General features: G+C 43.6%; 1 protein-coding gene and 2 long non-coding RNA genes across 3 annotated transcripts; 1 reads left to right on the forward strand and 2 right to left on the reverse strand.

The window, feature by feature from the left end:
* Positions 1-6,466: 6,466 nt before the first annotated feature.
* On the forward strand, positions 6,467-8,987 carry LOC124692640 (probable polyamine transporter At1g31830). The gene is made up of 2 exons (XM_047226054.1): positions 6,467-6,623; positions 7,262-8,987. The coding sequence occupies exon 2, from the start codon at positions 7,313-7,315 to the stop codon at positions 8,720-8,722; it is 1,410 nt and encodes a 469-aa protein (XP_047082010.1). The 5' UTR covers positions 6,467-6,623; positions 7,262-7,312; the 3' UTR covers positions 8,723-8,987.
* Positions 7,735-9,270, reverse strand: LOC124692641. The gene is made up of 3 exons (XR_006999623.1): positions 8,465-9,270; positions 8,228-8,338; positions 7,735-8,157 (listed from the first exon to the last, which is right to left on the reverse strand). It is a non-coding gene; the product is annotated as an uncharacterized LOC124692641 (long non-coding RNA).
* A 3,067-nt stretch (positions 9,271-12,337) lies between these two features.
* LOC124687739 lies at positions 12,338-13,359 on the reverse strand. Its single transcript, XR_006998291.1, has 4 exons — positions 13,085-13,359; positions 12,821-12,918; positions 12,612-12,736; positions 12,338-12,384 (listed from the first exon to the last, which is right to left on the reverse strand). It is a non-coding gene; the product is annotated as an uncharacterized LOC124687739 (long non-coding RNA).
* Positions 13,360-13,896: the final 537 nt, after the last annotated feature.

Consider the following 13,896-nt stretch of genomic DNA (forward strand, 5'->3'; position numbering starts at 1 on the left):
GGTGCGGCGGAGTCGACGTGGAAGTAAGTCGTCCGGCAGACGCAGTCGATGTAGTCGCGCGGCGCCTGTCCAGGAGTAGTTGATGACGTGGACGCAGTTGATGTGGTGGATCCGCGACGGGTGAACATCCGAATATATCGAGTCCGTGATGTCGGATCCTCGACGAGCGAAGTAGCTGGAACTTGTTTCGATCCGGTGTTCCTTTTGTCGGGTGGCAACGGCGAATCCACGATGACAAAGTGCGCCGGCGGGCCGATGATTTTCGTGCTCGATGATTATACACATCCATCGAACTAGTCCCGTGTAGGTTGTCAATCTAAGGCTACACCTGAAACTCAATGCTCCAGACAATAGGTACGTAACATTGAATATTTTAAAAAGGTTAGATCAAAATATTATTAATAAAAGAGGGAGTTTGAGATTTGAAAAGAAAAAGGCCATCAGCCATTGTCGACCGTCCTTCAATCGATTTGATTGCTGCTTTGGTTACGGCAAGTGGCAAGTCTTTTTCCTTCCGGACTTCATCAGATGGCAGACTCAAATCCAATACTCGCCGTTCAAAAAAAAAAAAAAAAAATCCAGTACTCGTAAGTGCACACAAAGAAACACAGAGTTATGGTTGGTGCTTGACTAAGCAATTCAATTAATGCACAAAAGCACGTGGGCGGGTACTAGCCAGGTCTTTCCTGGTGCTTTTAGACATCACGCCGGTTTGCAGATTACGAAGATCAATTCATAACACAAAGAAACGAGTTAGGTAGAAACAACCTGGCCGTCAGACGCCCTGACCGCATTGTCCACGCGCGCCGTCAAATCCTTAGATCCGTCTGATGGGTTGTTGGTGTCGAAATTGATCATAATGGTTTGTTGAGGATGAAGATCGCGTTTGATGGTGTTGAGAGTTCCCGCCCGGATGACAAAATCCAGTCGTCGCGATCCCCACAGACGGCGCCAATTGACGAGGGATCACCTCGGCAATGCCTACGTATTGTAGACTAGGGTTTCGGGAGAGCGACGATGGAGATTCCGGGGACGAGATTAAGCACACGACGTACCCAGCTTCGGGTCCCCTCGGTGGAGGATCCCTACGTGCTGCTAGCAATCCAGTATATGAGCATAATATGTTTACATGGTGCCGCCATAGGCGGAGCTATGTTGTCTATATTCTGTCTATCTGTTGGCCCCTCTATTTCGGGTGCCCTGGCTAGCTTTATATATGCAACCAGCCTAGGGTTTTACAAGAGTCCTAGTCGACTACTTCTTCGGGTTGCCTTGTTGGGCCTTCTCCATATTAGGTCTCCTCCATATTGGGCCGAGCTAGGTATACTAATAATGGGTACCCGAAGGGTATGCCCATGTCAATGGCGGTGGAGATGGCAGCGGTGTCGATGGAGAAGCCTTCCGGGGGCACTTCCCCGCTCCGGCAGCGTGCCGGAACAGAGATCCTGTCCCCCAGATCTTGGCTTCGCGATGGCGGCGGCTCTGGCGGGTTTCTGTGGGTTTCGTCAATTGGTATCGGGTTTTCGATCCGGGGGCTTTATATAGGCGAAGAGGCGGCGCAGAGGGCTGACAGGGGGGCCACACCATAGGGCGGCGCGGCCCCTCTGCGGCCGCGCCAGCCTAGGGTTTGGTGGCCCCGTGGCCCCCTCCGGTCCTTCCCGGGTGTTCTGGATGCTTCCGATGAAAATAGGAACTTTGGCGTTGATTTCGTCCGATTCCGAGAATATTTCGTTACTAGGATTTCTGAAACCAAAAACAGCAGTAAAACGGAACCGGCACTTCGGCATCTTGTTAATAGGTTAGTTCCAGAAAATGCACGAATATGACATAAAGTGTGCATAAAACATGTAGATAACATCAATAATGTGGCATGGAACACAAGAAATTATCGATACGTTGGAGACGTATCAATACCAAGTGAGAAGATATAACAAGGTTGACATAGTCAACTATGGCTGTGTTTGTTTGGGCTCTCACTTCTGCTTTTGGAGCTTTTAGATTCCAAAAGCTGCTGCCCAAACAAACAACAAGAATTTGAGAAGCGTTTGTAGGAAGCGCTGTGAGGAAATGAACGTGAATCGCGAAAGCACGGCCTGGCCTGCTTCCCGAGTGCGCGCCCGTCCTTGCCCCCCTGCCCGACAGCCCCCCTCCCCATTTTCCCTTCTCCCCGTTCCCGTCAATGGTAGGCTAGGGTTAGGGTTTCCCCGCCCGCCCGCTGGCGCCATTCCGGGCCAGCGCCAGCGCCATTATCCGCTGACGCCGTCCTTGTACTCCTCCCCCACTCCATTCCCGTCCTCGGCCCCGTCCCAGGAGGTCCTCTACGAGCTCGCGCCCCGTCCGCGAAACTCGTGCTCGTCCCCGTCCGTCGACGCGCCGCCGTCCCTGTCCTTCTCCAGCTTGGGCCGTCCCCGTCCTCCTCAAGGTCGCTGCCATCCCATGAGGTCTTCGCCGAGCTCGTGCATGTCCTCGTCCTGGAAGCTCGTCCCCATCCTCGTCCCTGTAGGCCGGGGCGCCGGCTTCCTTGTCGTCCTCCAGCTCGTGCAGCCCCCGTCCTCCTCGCCGTCTCGGTCCTCCTCAAGCTCCCAGTCTGCAACATCTTCTCCATGGGCAAGGTGAGACAGCCGCACTCTGTTTTTGTTGTATTGTGATCCAAATTCATATACTAAAGGGAGGCTAACTTCTGACGAGCGGAGCGAGGCCCGTCGCCGGAGGTACGGTACGGATCGTTGGCACCGCCTATATATACATCTTGTAAGCCGTCGGCTAGGGTTTATCAGATTATAAGATAACCCACGACGTTTGTAAACACCTCCCGATATAGTGAAGTTTTGCTGGCTGGCGCCCGTGGTTTTTTCCCCTTCTGTGTTGGAAGGGGTTTTCCACGTTAAATCTTGTGTCCTCTGCGTGTGTTCTTGTTTCGTTCTTCGTTATTTGCTTGTCGCTTTTATAACAGTTTTTTTGTTTAATTGCTATGACATTGTTGTGAGTTGATGCAAATGCACATTGCTATGAAAAACTCGTGACATTGATGTGTCATATTCAGTGCACATTTATAAAATCTTATTTAGTGTTGTGAGTTGATGCAATGTTTATGTATTCAGATGGATCAAGATAAGGTACCTAAGGCAATTTGGGATGCAATGTCCACCACAATATTTTGTGAAATCTGCATGAATCAAAAAAAAGGCAGGTAATAGGCCTACTGCTTTCCTTAGTCCAGAGGGGTACAAGAATCTAGCTAGAGAATTTGGTTCAAAAATAAATGGGATTCGACCAAAGCATTGTATCAAGCATGGGTGTATTACACTACCAAAGCAACGGGACTTGGTTGGGATCCGGTGAAGAGGACAATTACAGCAAGTGATGAACAATGGGCTGAATTGATCAAGGTATTGCATATACCATGTTTATGTCATATTTACATTGCAAAATAGATGGCTCACTTTATGGTTATTAACTTGTTCAATCTTATGTAGGCAAACAAGCTTATTGCGGGTTTCAAGAAAGGTCCACCGGACAACTTGGAGTTGATGGAGGTCATGTATGATGATGCCCATGTTGATGGGACTTCGGCGGTAATGCCGGGAGTGCCAAGAGAAATTCCCGCTGATTTGGTTGACCTTGTAGCTGATGATGAAGGCTCGGCGCCAACACCTCCTAGTGTGAATAGAAAGCGTGGGGCTGCTAGGATTGCATGTAGCCAGGGAAAGAGAAGGAAGAATCCCATGCAAATAGACTTCAAGCGTTTTGTTGATCATTGCATTAATGAAGATATTGGTGTCATATATGCTAGCACTAACTTGTGTAACATTCAGGAAGCTACTATCTAGTTGATTCGGGTTATCCCAATCAACATGGTTATCTTTCATCATATACAGGAACCAAGTACCATTTACCTGAGTTTCGACTAGCTGGCCGGACCGCCATCTGGGAAGCAAGAAATATTCAACCATGCTCATTCATCTCTTCGAAATGCTATTGAGAGAGCATTTGGGGTATTGAAGCAGAAATGGCGTATCTTACATGGTATATCAAGTTATCCAATAGAGAAGGAGATAAAGATTATCATTGCATGTCTAGCACTTCATAACTTCATTCGTGATAGTCAATTGTTTGATCTACACTTCTATAGATGCGATATTGATGAGAACTACATGCCTCCGGGGCATGTTAGTTCCACATCAGGAGGCAATGTAGGCGACAATTTGGGAGGGGATCATGTTACCATGAACAACACTCGTGACAACATTGCTAATGCTTTGTTCGCAGCAAGTGGAGGTGTCTAGATATTAGAACACTTCTATCTCTTTTGGGTACATGTGAAGAAGTGAAAAACTTGTTGCTCTTTTGGGTCCATGAGACATGTCTTGTAATATCAATATCACGACACTCTCACATTATCTTGAATATATGTAATGTTTTGTATTTATTATGAAGTCTCGTAAAACAGTCAGAATTAGTTGATTCGTGTCAAATCGGTATTTATACAACTTCTTCAGCATTCAGGGGCATTTCAGAGATTTCATCCTTCATCACAGCTACAATAGCCATTAACAGCACTCCTGCCAAACATCAAATCTCTGCTTCTCACAACTGCTTTTCCACAGCTCAACAGATACAGCTGCTTCTCAAAAGATGCAGCCCAAACAAACAGACTCTATAACCATGATTGGCATGGTGAAGTCTGGCTTTTCTGTAGGCCAGAGTGGTTATCAAAAGAAGCACCACAAATAGCATTTCCTATTTCCTCTTTTTCAGTCGCAATTAAATCTGCTTCCGCTAATCTCAAAAAAAAAAAAATCTGCTTCCGCTAATGATTAAAAGAGTACGATAGATACCTGTATATACAATTGATGTAGGACCACAAACTGAATTGCGAACTATTTCCATTGGTGACACCATAAGGATTGCATATTCTTTAGCCATTTCAAGATGTTCGCACTTAAATATACACAAAATCACCAGTAGTTGCTATTGGCTGCTCTGCTTTTCTTCAAAAAAATCCACTCAGTTGAGAACTTGTACCCTAAATTTACATGTTGAACCAGTCTGTGATGTTTGAAATTGAATAGCTACGATGATTATATCTACGAACAGCCTATGCAAATGCATCCATTAGGGCATCTCCAGCAGCGCGACCCAACTGGTTCTGGCCTGTCCAAAACGGTTCACGCCGACATGCAAACGGGATGTGCACGCTCCAGCAGCATGACCAAACGGACCGACTAGCGTGGACAAACCCATCCGTCCACCAAATTTGATTAGCGAATGCGTCGGACCAAATAGTACGCGCATTCTCCCGCGTCCTCCCGGGCTCTCTAGCCAGTTGCCAGCGCGTACTCACGCGTTCTCCCCTTGGCCACCCCCGAGCCCTCCCAAATGGTCAAAGCGAACCGAATGGGTTACTTCGCTGGAAGCATGGACCTAGCAGACCGAACCACAGCCCAATTTTTGTTCGCGACGTGACCCAAACGGATATGAACGGACCGAATGGGTCGCTGTTTTGGATCGCGCTGCTAGAGATGCCCTTACACATGCTATGCGGAACAAATTATCTTCTAGTCACTTTCACATCGACCTGGGCATGGGAAACCTGGTCGGCCCAGTACGACCTAGCCCGGCCCCATGGTGCTGTCGGGCTGGGCTCAGGCCAGGATTTTAGGCCTGTGAGAGATGTTGGGCCAGGCTCGGGCCTTGAAAATTTTCCGGTTTGCACTAAGCCCGACCCAGCCTGGCCCAAAACACCCTCTTTTTCACGCTTCGGGCTGGGCTCGGGCCTGACATTTTAGGTCCCGGCTGACCAGGCCCGGCCTGAGAGATGAACATGTCGGTTTCACGCATGCCTCCATCATTTCCTAGCAATAGAACAACAAATCTTCCCTGCTTTTCGTCAAGTAATTACAGAAGGCCACAATATTCCACCCATAAGCTTGTTGTACAAATTCTTTTATTGACAATCGTTTCTACATATTCTCAAAAGAAATCCTACAGTGCGACTTGGCCACAATCTATGACACCAATCCTGGCCCTGCATACCCCCGGTAGGTCGGATCAGATTGAAGCAAGAGACCAACAGATTAACAGTCCAGAACTCCAGATACATTGCCAATAAAAATTAATGTGTCCAAAGAGATAAGGAATCCAACATGTGCTAAATGAACGAACTAGTAGGGTGCGGGAGTAAGGTGTAACTGTAACACGAGTATGAGCAGAAGATGACGCATAAAATCTCACTGCATCGACAGCAAGTCGGAACCCGATTCTCCAACTATAGAGAACATGAAGTCTTCCTTTGCAACTCTTGTAGTTGGCTTGTTGCTATCAGTAGTACAGCTACACCATCAATGCAGAAGAATGGCTAACACACACTCTGCATTTGGCATCCTCTTCAAACTAGTTTGTCCTCTTGTGTGGGCAAGTGCCCACACACAAAGTGCGATAGTGATGCCTGCATGATTACTTTCGGCTGCTCTTCTTATCATCTCGACTTTAAATTGGATCATTGGCAGGCCATATCTGTTCTTCTCTTCTTCCTCACAATGTGCTATCTCAACTGCAACGGCTGTACCTGAGCATATCCTAGCAACACCGGACCGCAGGGGATCAATTTCTTCTCTTTCTTGGTAAGGAACCCCCGTTGCTCCCATGAGGAGTTCTGACAGTTTGATTACTTATTGGTGTTCATTTTTCTTCTCCGACTGCTAGTGATGGAAATATAAATTATTCTTTCTTGCAATGCTTGAGCCTAATCACGATCATCTTTATCACTTCTTCATTGCTTTGCTACAAAATCTGGGGAGCATTTGAAGCATTTCTTGTGGTGGTGTGACGAGGCATCACTTTCAATCTAGCTGCAAGTACCAATTTAGAAATAGACCTGTAGCATCTTCTTTTTTTTGAGGGATAGACCTGTAACATGTTAAATCCTTCTATCATTTCATTGGGTTATTATGTTCCGTCGCCATAACTGGCTGTTTCGGGCTTATTTTGTACTCGTTTTGTTTTTGAATGTCCTTCTCTTTGAACCACGATATTTGACACACCGTTTCACTTCCTCTGCTTATATTGAAATTGATTTGTACTGCACTTAGAAAAATGGTGTGTTATCTCCCGAGTTAAACATATAAAACTTGCAGTGCTTGTGTAATTTTATAGAAATATTTTCTTCTTATTCTTGCTGGTTTATTAACTATTGAGCCTAACTCTGCTTATATTGCCTTGTTTGTTTTGGGGGTCATCTTTCCTCACGTCCCAAATACAGCAACAGAGGAACACAATAACCTTAACAAAAGAAATTTTATCCGATCTAAATATGGGGGATCATGATGGTTTCAAGCACAATGTTATCCGTCAAACTGGCACTCCAAAGGTTTCAATTCTCCCACTCGTCTTCCTCATTTTCTATGAAGTTTCCGGGGGTCCTTTTGGGATCGAGGATAGTGTCAAGGCGGCTGGCCCACTCCTGGCAATTGTGGGTGTTCTCTTCTTTGCGGTCCTTTGGGGTGTCCCAGAAGCACTAATCACTGCTGAGATGGGCACTATGTTCCCTGAGAATGGAGGTTATGTTGTCTGGGTCTCTTCGGCTCTTGGACCATTTTGGGGTTTTCAGCAAGGTTGGGCAAAGTGGATTAGTGGTGTCATAGATAATGCACTATATCCTGTCCTTTTTCTCGACTATATGAAGTCCAGCATTCCAGCTTTTGGGAGTGGACTAACAAGGACCATGGCGTTGCTAATCCTCACAATTGCTCTTACTTATATGAACTACAGAGGGTTAACGATAGTTGGCTGGGTGGCAGTGCTTCTTGGGGTGTTTTCACTCTCCCCATTCATTTTAATGGGACTTATAGCTGTTCCAAATATTGAGCCTTCAAGATGGCTTGAAATGGACTTGGGTAATACGAATTGGGGCCTGTATCTGAATACGCTTTTTTGGAAGATCAACAATTGGGATTCAGTTAGTACATTAGCTGGAGAGGTGTACAATCCAGAGAAAACCATTCCCAAGGCACTTTCATATGCTCTAATTGTGGTAGTTGGGGGACACCTCTACCCTCTGATCACTTGTACAGCAGCAGCTCCGGTTGTACGGGAGTTCTGGTCAGACGGATATTTTGCAGATGTTGGAACCATACTAGGTGGATTTTGGTTGCATTCCTGGATTCAAGCGGGTGCTGCATTGTCAAATATGGGAAACTTTCTTACGGAGATGAGCACTGATTCTTACCAGCTTCTTGGGATGGCTGAGCGCGGCATGCTCCCCGAATTCTTCGCCAAGAGATCACGCTATGGAACCCCTCTGATCGGCATCCTCTTCTCTGCGCTTGGTGTGATCCTCCTGTCATGGATGAGCTTTCATGAGATCATGGCAGCGGATAACTACATCTACTGCTTCGGAATGATCCTGGAGTTTATCGCCTTTGTCAAGCATAGAGTAACCCATCCAAATGCCTCCAGGCCTTACAAAGTCCCGTTGGGCACTGTCGGCGCCATTCTGCTGATTGTGCCTCCTCTCATGCTGATCGCCATGGTGATGGTGCTTGCGTCCTACAAGGTGATGGTGGTGAGCTTCCTTGCAGTGCTTATCGGGCTTGTGCTGCAACCATTCCTGGTGTATGCGGATAAGAAGCAATGGTTGAGGTTCTCTGTTAGTAAGGACCTGCCAGATTTGCCGGACTCCAGTGTCTTCAGACAAGATGAAATGACTCCTCTCTTGTTCTAGTTCACACTAGTAATAAAGCACGTGCACATGCACGTTATGTATAATTGTATGTGTCATTGTTCCTTCCGAAAAAAACAAAAATAACCGATGTTTTTGTTTATTTTACTTCTAGGGTGGAACATCAGCTCTTCATCAAATCAGATATGAATTGAGTTGTTACATGATTGCTAGCTTCACATTACTCTGAAATTAGGATCAATTTCAGAATTTTAGGCAAGGGTATAGCAAGTTGATCTTTCAAGAATATAAATGATGCTTCTTTCAAGTGGTTGTTAATCAAGATCAGCAGCTACTAACAATCATATGTAATCAGGAACAAATCTGATAAGAAAACAATTTATGAATATTTTTGTAACTTTACAAAACTGTATCTTGATAGATTAAATAAATTAAATGACGCTTGCAGCATTATCATTGTTCATTTCAAGCACGAAAATAAATAAAACATACTCCTCTCTCAGTATGTGAATAGTAGTACATATTCATAAGTGGAAGTAAAATAAAAACATATTTGCCTGTACTCTGTCATGTACTTGTGGAAATTAATCTGCTATAGTCTTGAGCACATATTGCAAGGCAGTATTTTTTTTCGAAAAGGGGGATAACACCCCAGCCTCTGCATCGTGGTGATGCATACGGCCTTTATTAAAATTTCAATATCCAGTATAAAAATATAATACAAGTTCACGGATCACTCATGGTTGCAACATAAATCAACCATCTGAACATCAGCTCTTGAAAACTAAGCCAACTAAGCATCATGTAGTCGACTAGTGTGACACCAACCAGCCTGGGACAAGATATCCTGAGCGACCGTCTGGAGATGGGTGCATCCAGTATCCATAAACACTCGCTGGTCTTGGGGGAGTAGTAACACCCATTGTTGCACCTAGTGCACAACCATATGAAGTACCTGCAAAATATTCGAAGAATTTGATTTGTTAAACACAATATTATTTCTACATCTCCATATTGACCAGCACAAGGCCGATACACCAATGCGTATACGTTCTTTTGCTTTTTTGTCAACACCATTCAACCAGTTGCCAAACAAATTGGTAATATTAGTTGGAGGTGGGAGATTAAAGGCGAAGTATACCATGCGCCAAACTAGTTTTGCAAAAGGGCAAGCTATGAAAAGGTGTTCAACGGATTCTTGTGCACCACAAAAACAACACTTAGTACACCCCTTCCACTTCCTTTTTGCTAGATTATCCTTAGTTAACAACACTTTGTTATTAAGAAACCACATAAAAATCTTTTTTTTTTGAGGGGAATTTTCAATTTCCATAGGTACTTCCGCAAGAAAGGCGTATGGCCATTCATCAAATCCTCATACATAGATTTTACCGTAAAAGACCCTGATGTAGTAAGATTCCAAATAAACTTATCAGACTCATCATTAAGATTAACCGCCATGAGTCTTCTACAAAGATGCAACCATGCTGTCCACTTATTTCCAGTCAATGCTCTCCTAAATTGTATGTTTAGAGGCACCTGAGCTAGTGTATCCGCGACCAGCACGTTCTTATGTTGCACAATATGATATAAAGATGGATATTGCTGCGCCAAAGTCCTATCACCCAACCAAACATCTTCCCAAAATCTAGTAGTAGAACCATCACCCACCTTAAAATGGCCTCGTGCAAAGAAAGCATCCTTCACTTGCATAAGCCCCTTCCAAAAAGGTGAATCAGATGGTTTGGCTTGAACTTGAGATAATGTTTTTTGTGATAGGTACTTATTATGTAACAACTCCTGCCATACCCCTTCCTCATTCAACAATTTAAAAATCCATTTACTAAGGAGGCTTTTATTTTTTAAATCAAGCACTTCAATACCGAGACCTCCTTGATCTTTTGGCCTACAAATTATATTCCACCTAGTTAGTCTATATTTCCTTTTTTTCTTCATCTCCTTGCCAAAAAAATCTCGATCTATAGAAATCAAGTCTCTTCAGAACTCCTTTCGGAATTTGCAAGAAAGATAACATAAACATTGGCAAACTTGTCAAAACAGAATTAATCAAGACAAGTCTATCCCCATAGGAAAATAGTTTGCTTTTCCAGCATCCCAATTTGCCTTCAAATCGAGTTTCTACCGGATACCAATCTGAATTTCTAAGTGTTTTGTAGTGAATAGGAACTCCAAGATATCTAAACGGCAAGGATCCCACTTCACAACCAAAAATCTGTTTATATTGTTGTTCCTCTTCCTTTGCATTTCCGAAACAAAATAATTCGCTCTTATGAAAATTAATTTTTAAGCCCGACAACTGTTCAAAGATGCACAAAATTAATTTCATATTTAATGCCTTTTGTATATCGTGTTCCATAAACAAGATCGTATCATCCGCATACTGTAAAATGGAAATACCCCCCTCTACAAGGTGAGGAATTAATCCCCCAACTTGGCCATCCGCCTTAGCCCTCTCAATCAAAATAGCCAACATATCGACAACAATGTTAAAAAGGATGGGTGAGAGAGGATCACCCTGTCTCAACCCCTTTCTAGTTTGAAAATAATGTCCGATATCGTCATTTACCTTGACCGCAACGCTTCCGTTTTGGACAAAATCTTTAATGAAACGACACCATTCAGGCGCAAAACCTTTCATTCTCAAAGTTTGTTGCAGAAATGACCATTTAACCTTATCATAAGCCTTTTCGAAATCAATCTTAAAAAGAACCCCATCCATTTTCTTTGAATGAATCTCATGAATAGTCTCATGTAAAATCACCACCCCTTCCAGGATATGTCTACCAGGCATAAAAGCCGTTTGAGTGGGTTTAATCACCTTAGAAGCAATCTCCGTGACTCTATTAGTTCCCACTTTAGTAAACACTTTAAAACTCACATTTAGCAAACAAATCGGCCTGTATTGCTGGATTTGTACCGCATTATCTTTTTTGGGTAGTAGAGTAATGATGCCATAGTTTAGTTTATATAGGGACAAATTCCTCGTATGTAACTCGCTAAAAAGCTCCATTAGATCCTTCTTAATTACGTCCCAAATTTTTTGATAAAATTCCGCTGGAAACCCATCGGGGCCAGGGGCCTTGTTATGCTCCATTTGAAAAATAGCTTCATGCACCTCCTTCTCAGTGAAGGGAGAAGTAAGAAGATTATTTTCCTCAATTGATAACTGCGGAATATCTTGATTTTCATTTTCATTTAGTTGAACATTAGATTGAATCGGATCCCCAAATATTTTTTTATAAAATTCCGATATATACACCTTTAGATTTTCATCACCCGTAATTATTCCTTCCTCTTGCTCAAGTTGGTAAATTTTTTTCTTCCTTTTTTTCCCATTTGCAACCAGATGAAAGTATCTAGTATTACTCCCCCATTCTTGAATATTTTTTACTTTAGCTCGTTGAGCCCATTTGGTCTCTTCATCCCTCCTCAATTTAGATATTTTCTCATTAGCTTCTTTTAGAGATAGCCTTTCAGCCTGATTCAGAGGTTGATTCTCAGCTTTTATATCCAATTCATCAATAATGGCTATTAATCTCTCTTTTTCTTTTTTATAGTTGCCACTCATATTTTTAGCCCATCCTTTCAGAAAGCGTCTTAAATGTCGAATCTTATTTTGCCATCGCTCAATAGGACTTCAGAAGGTATAAAACGTGAGAAGCTGCAGATCCATATAATTGCACCTGGAGATGTAAGAAGAATGCTAACTTCAAACACTGAACCAAAAGGGGTGAATGTATATGTGTATAATTCTCTTACAAAGTAGATAATATTCACCATCGTATAATTTACTAAAGCTACTAAATACAAATCCTTGTAATATAGATTTCTGAGGGAACTTTCCCTGACGTTGTTGTACAACGTATAATGGAAGAATCAATAGTACAGGAAAGAATAGCAGTGAACTTACACATGCTCCCAAGAGAAAGTATGTCGTCCTGGACCGAGTGGCGCGCGGTAAGCCGGCTCGTACTGCAGTGAACACAATCTATCACTTCGCTGAATACTATGCCCATTGGATTAGACGTTGACAGCCTGGAAAAAAGTGAGGATAACCTTTCTTTAGCAGTAGCAGGGAGCAGGCCATTCTGCCATTGTATATTTTAGCTAGGGAAACACCTGAATTGGTGATAGAGAGGAATACGACAAGCCTTATGGTATCTTCACGCTGGCCATCTCCCCATGTATGATTTCACAGTTTCTTCCGCTGCGAAGTACTGTGTTATTCAAACACAGAACTTTGGATAAAATGGTAAGCATCAGAACCTTGTGCGGCAATACAGGGATATAGCAAAAAAGTAGTAAACATCAAGTGCATGAACCAGACATGAAACAACATGAATGAAAGAAATATATGTGAGAGCAGTATAGCCGATTGAGTACCTGCAGGTGCAGATGAGACAAAGAATGTGGAGATCCTTACTGCGCACACAAAGTGGAAGGTTAGTGTTGATCAAGGCAGTGTTGACAGCCATTTCAGTGTATCATATGCTATCAATGGACCTTCCACCATGGGTGATCAAGTGCATCAATAAGATTTGCAGACTCTTTTTTTGGCATGGGGTAGATGAGACGAAGAATGGGCATGGAAAGGTTGCGTGGAAATAGGTTTAAACGCCTTATTGCTACGGTACTCTGGGTGTGCATGATCTAAAGGTTCTTAATGACCGAATCCCCTCTCTGGCAATCGCTCGCTCGAGCGCTCAGTTTCTGTCGGCGCGGAGCGCTCGCGCGAAAGCGCGACTCAATTCCCTTTTGTATCACGTAGTGTTTTAATTGCGTTCACACATGTTCACACTAACAGCTTGTATTACTACTTTGCAAGTTGCATGCAGCTAAGAGCGTTCACACTGCATGCATGCACATGCACAGAGCATCTCATGGATTTGCATTTAATGAGACAACTTTTCAGCACTGTTTCATAAGTTGTTGCATGCATACACATAGCATCTCACTCTTTTTTTTCAGCACGAGGCAGACTTGCAATTCTCTTTTTACAATTCCCTTTTGGGTTTTTTTTTTCGTACGGTAATTCATATTTAATGGGGTCCTTTTGCAATTCCCTTTTTCGGGCCAGTGGTTTTTAAGGGGGAAAATAACGGGTGGGAAGATCCACTTGCAACTCAAATGAACTACCACTTGCTACTCAAATTAAGTACTGTTTTAAGTTGTAAGGTAACAAAAGTTGCTAAAAA

Source organism: Lolium rigidum, chromosome 2 (assembly GCF_022539505.1).
Source record: "Lolium rigidum isolate FL_2022 chromosome 2, APGP_CSIRO_Lrig_0.1, whole genome shotgun sequence".
Lineage (NCBI taxonomy): Eukaryota > Viridiplantae > Streptophyta > Magnoliopsida > Poales > Poaceae > Lolium > Lolium rigidum.

Excerpts from the sequence above, each read along its gene's own strand:
- LOC124692640 (XM_047226054.1), top strand. The coding sequence starts at position 7,313 with ATGGGGGATCATGATGGTTTCAAGCACAATGTTATCCGTCAAACTGGC.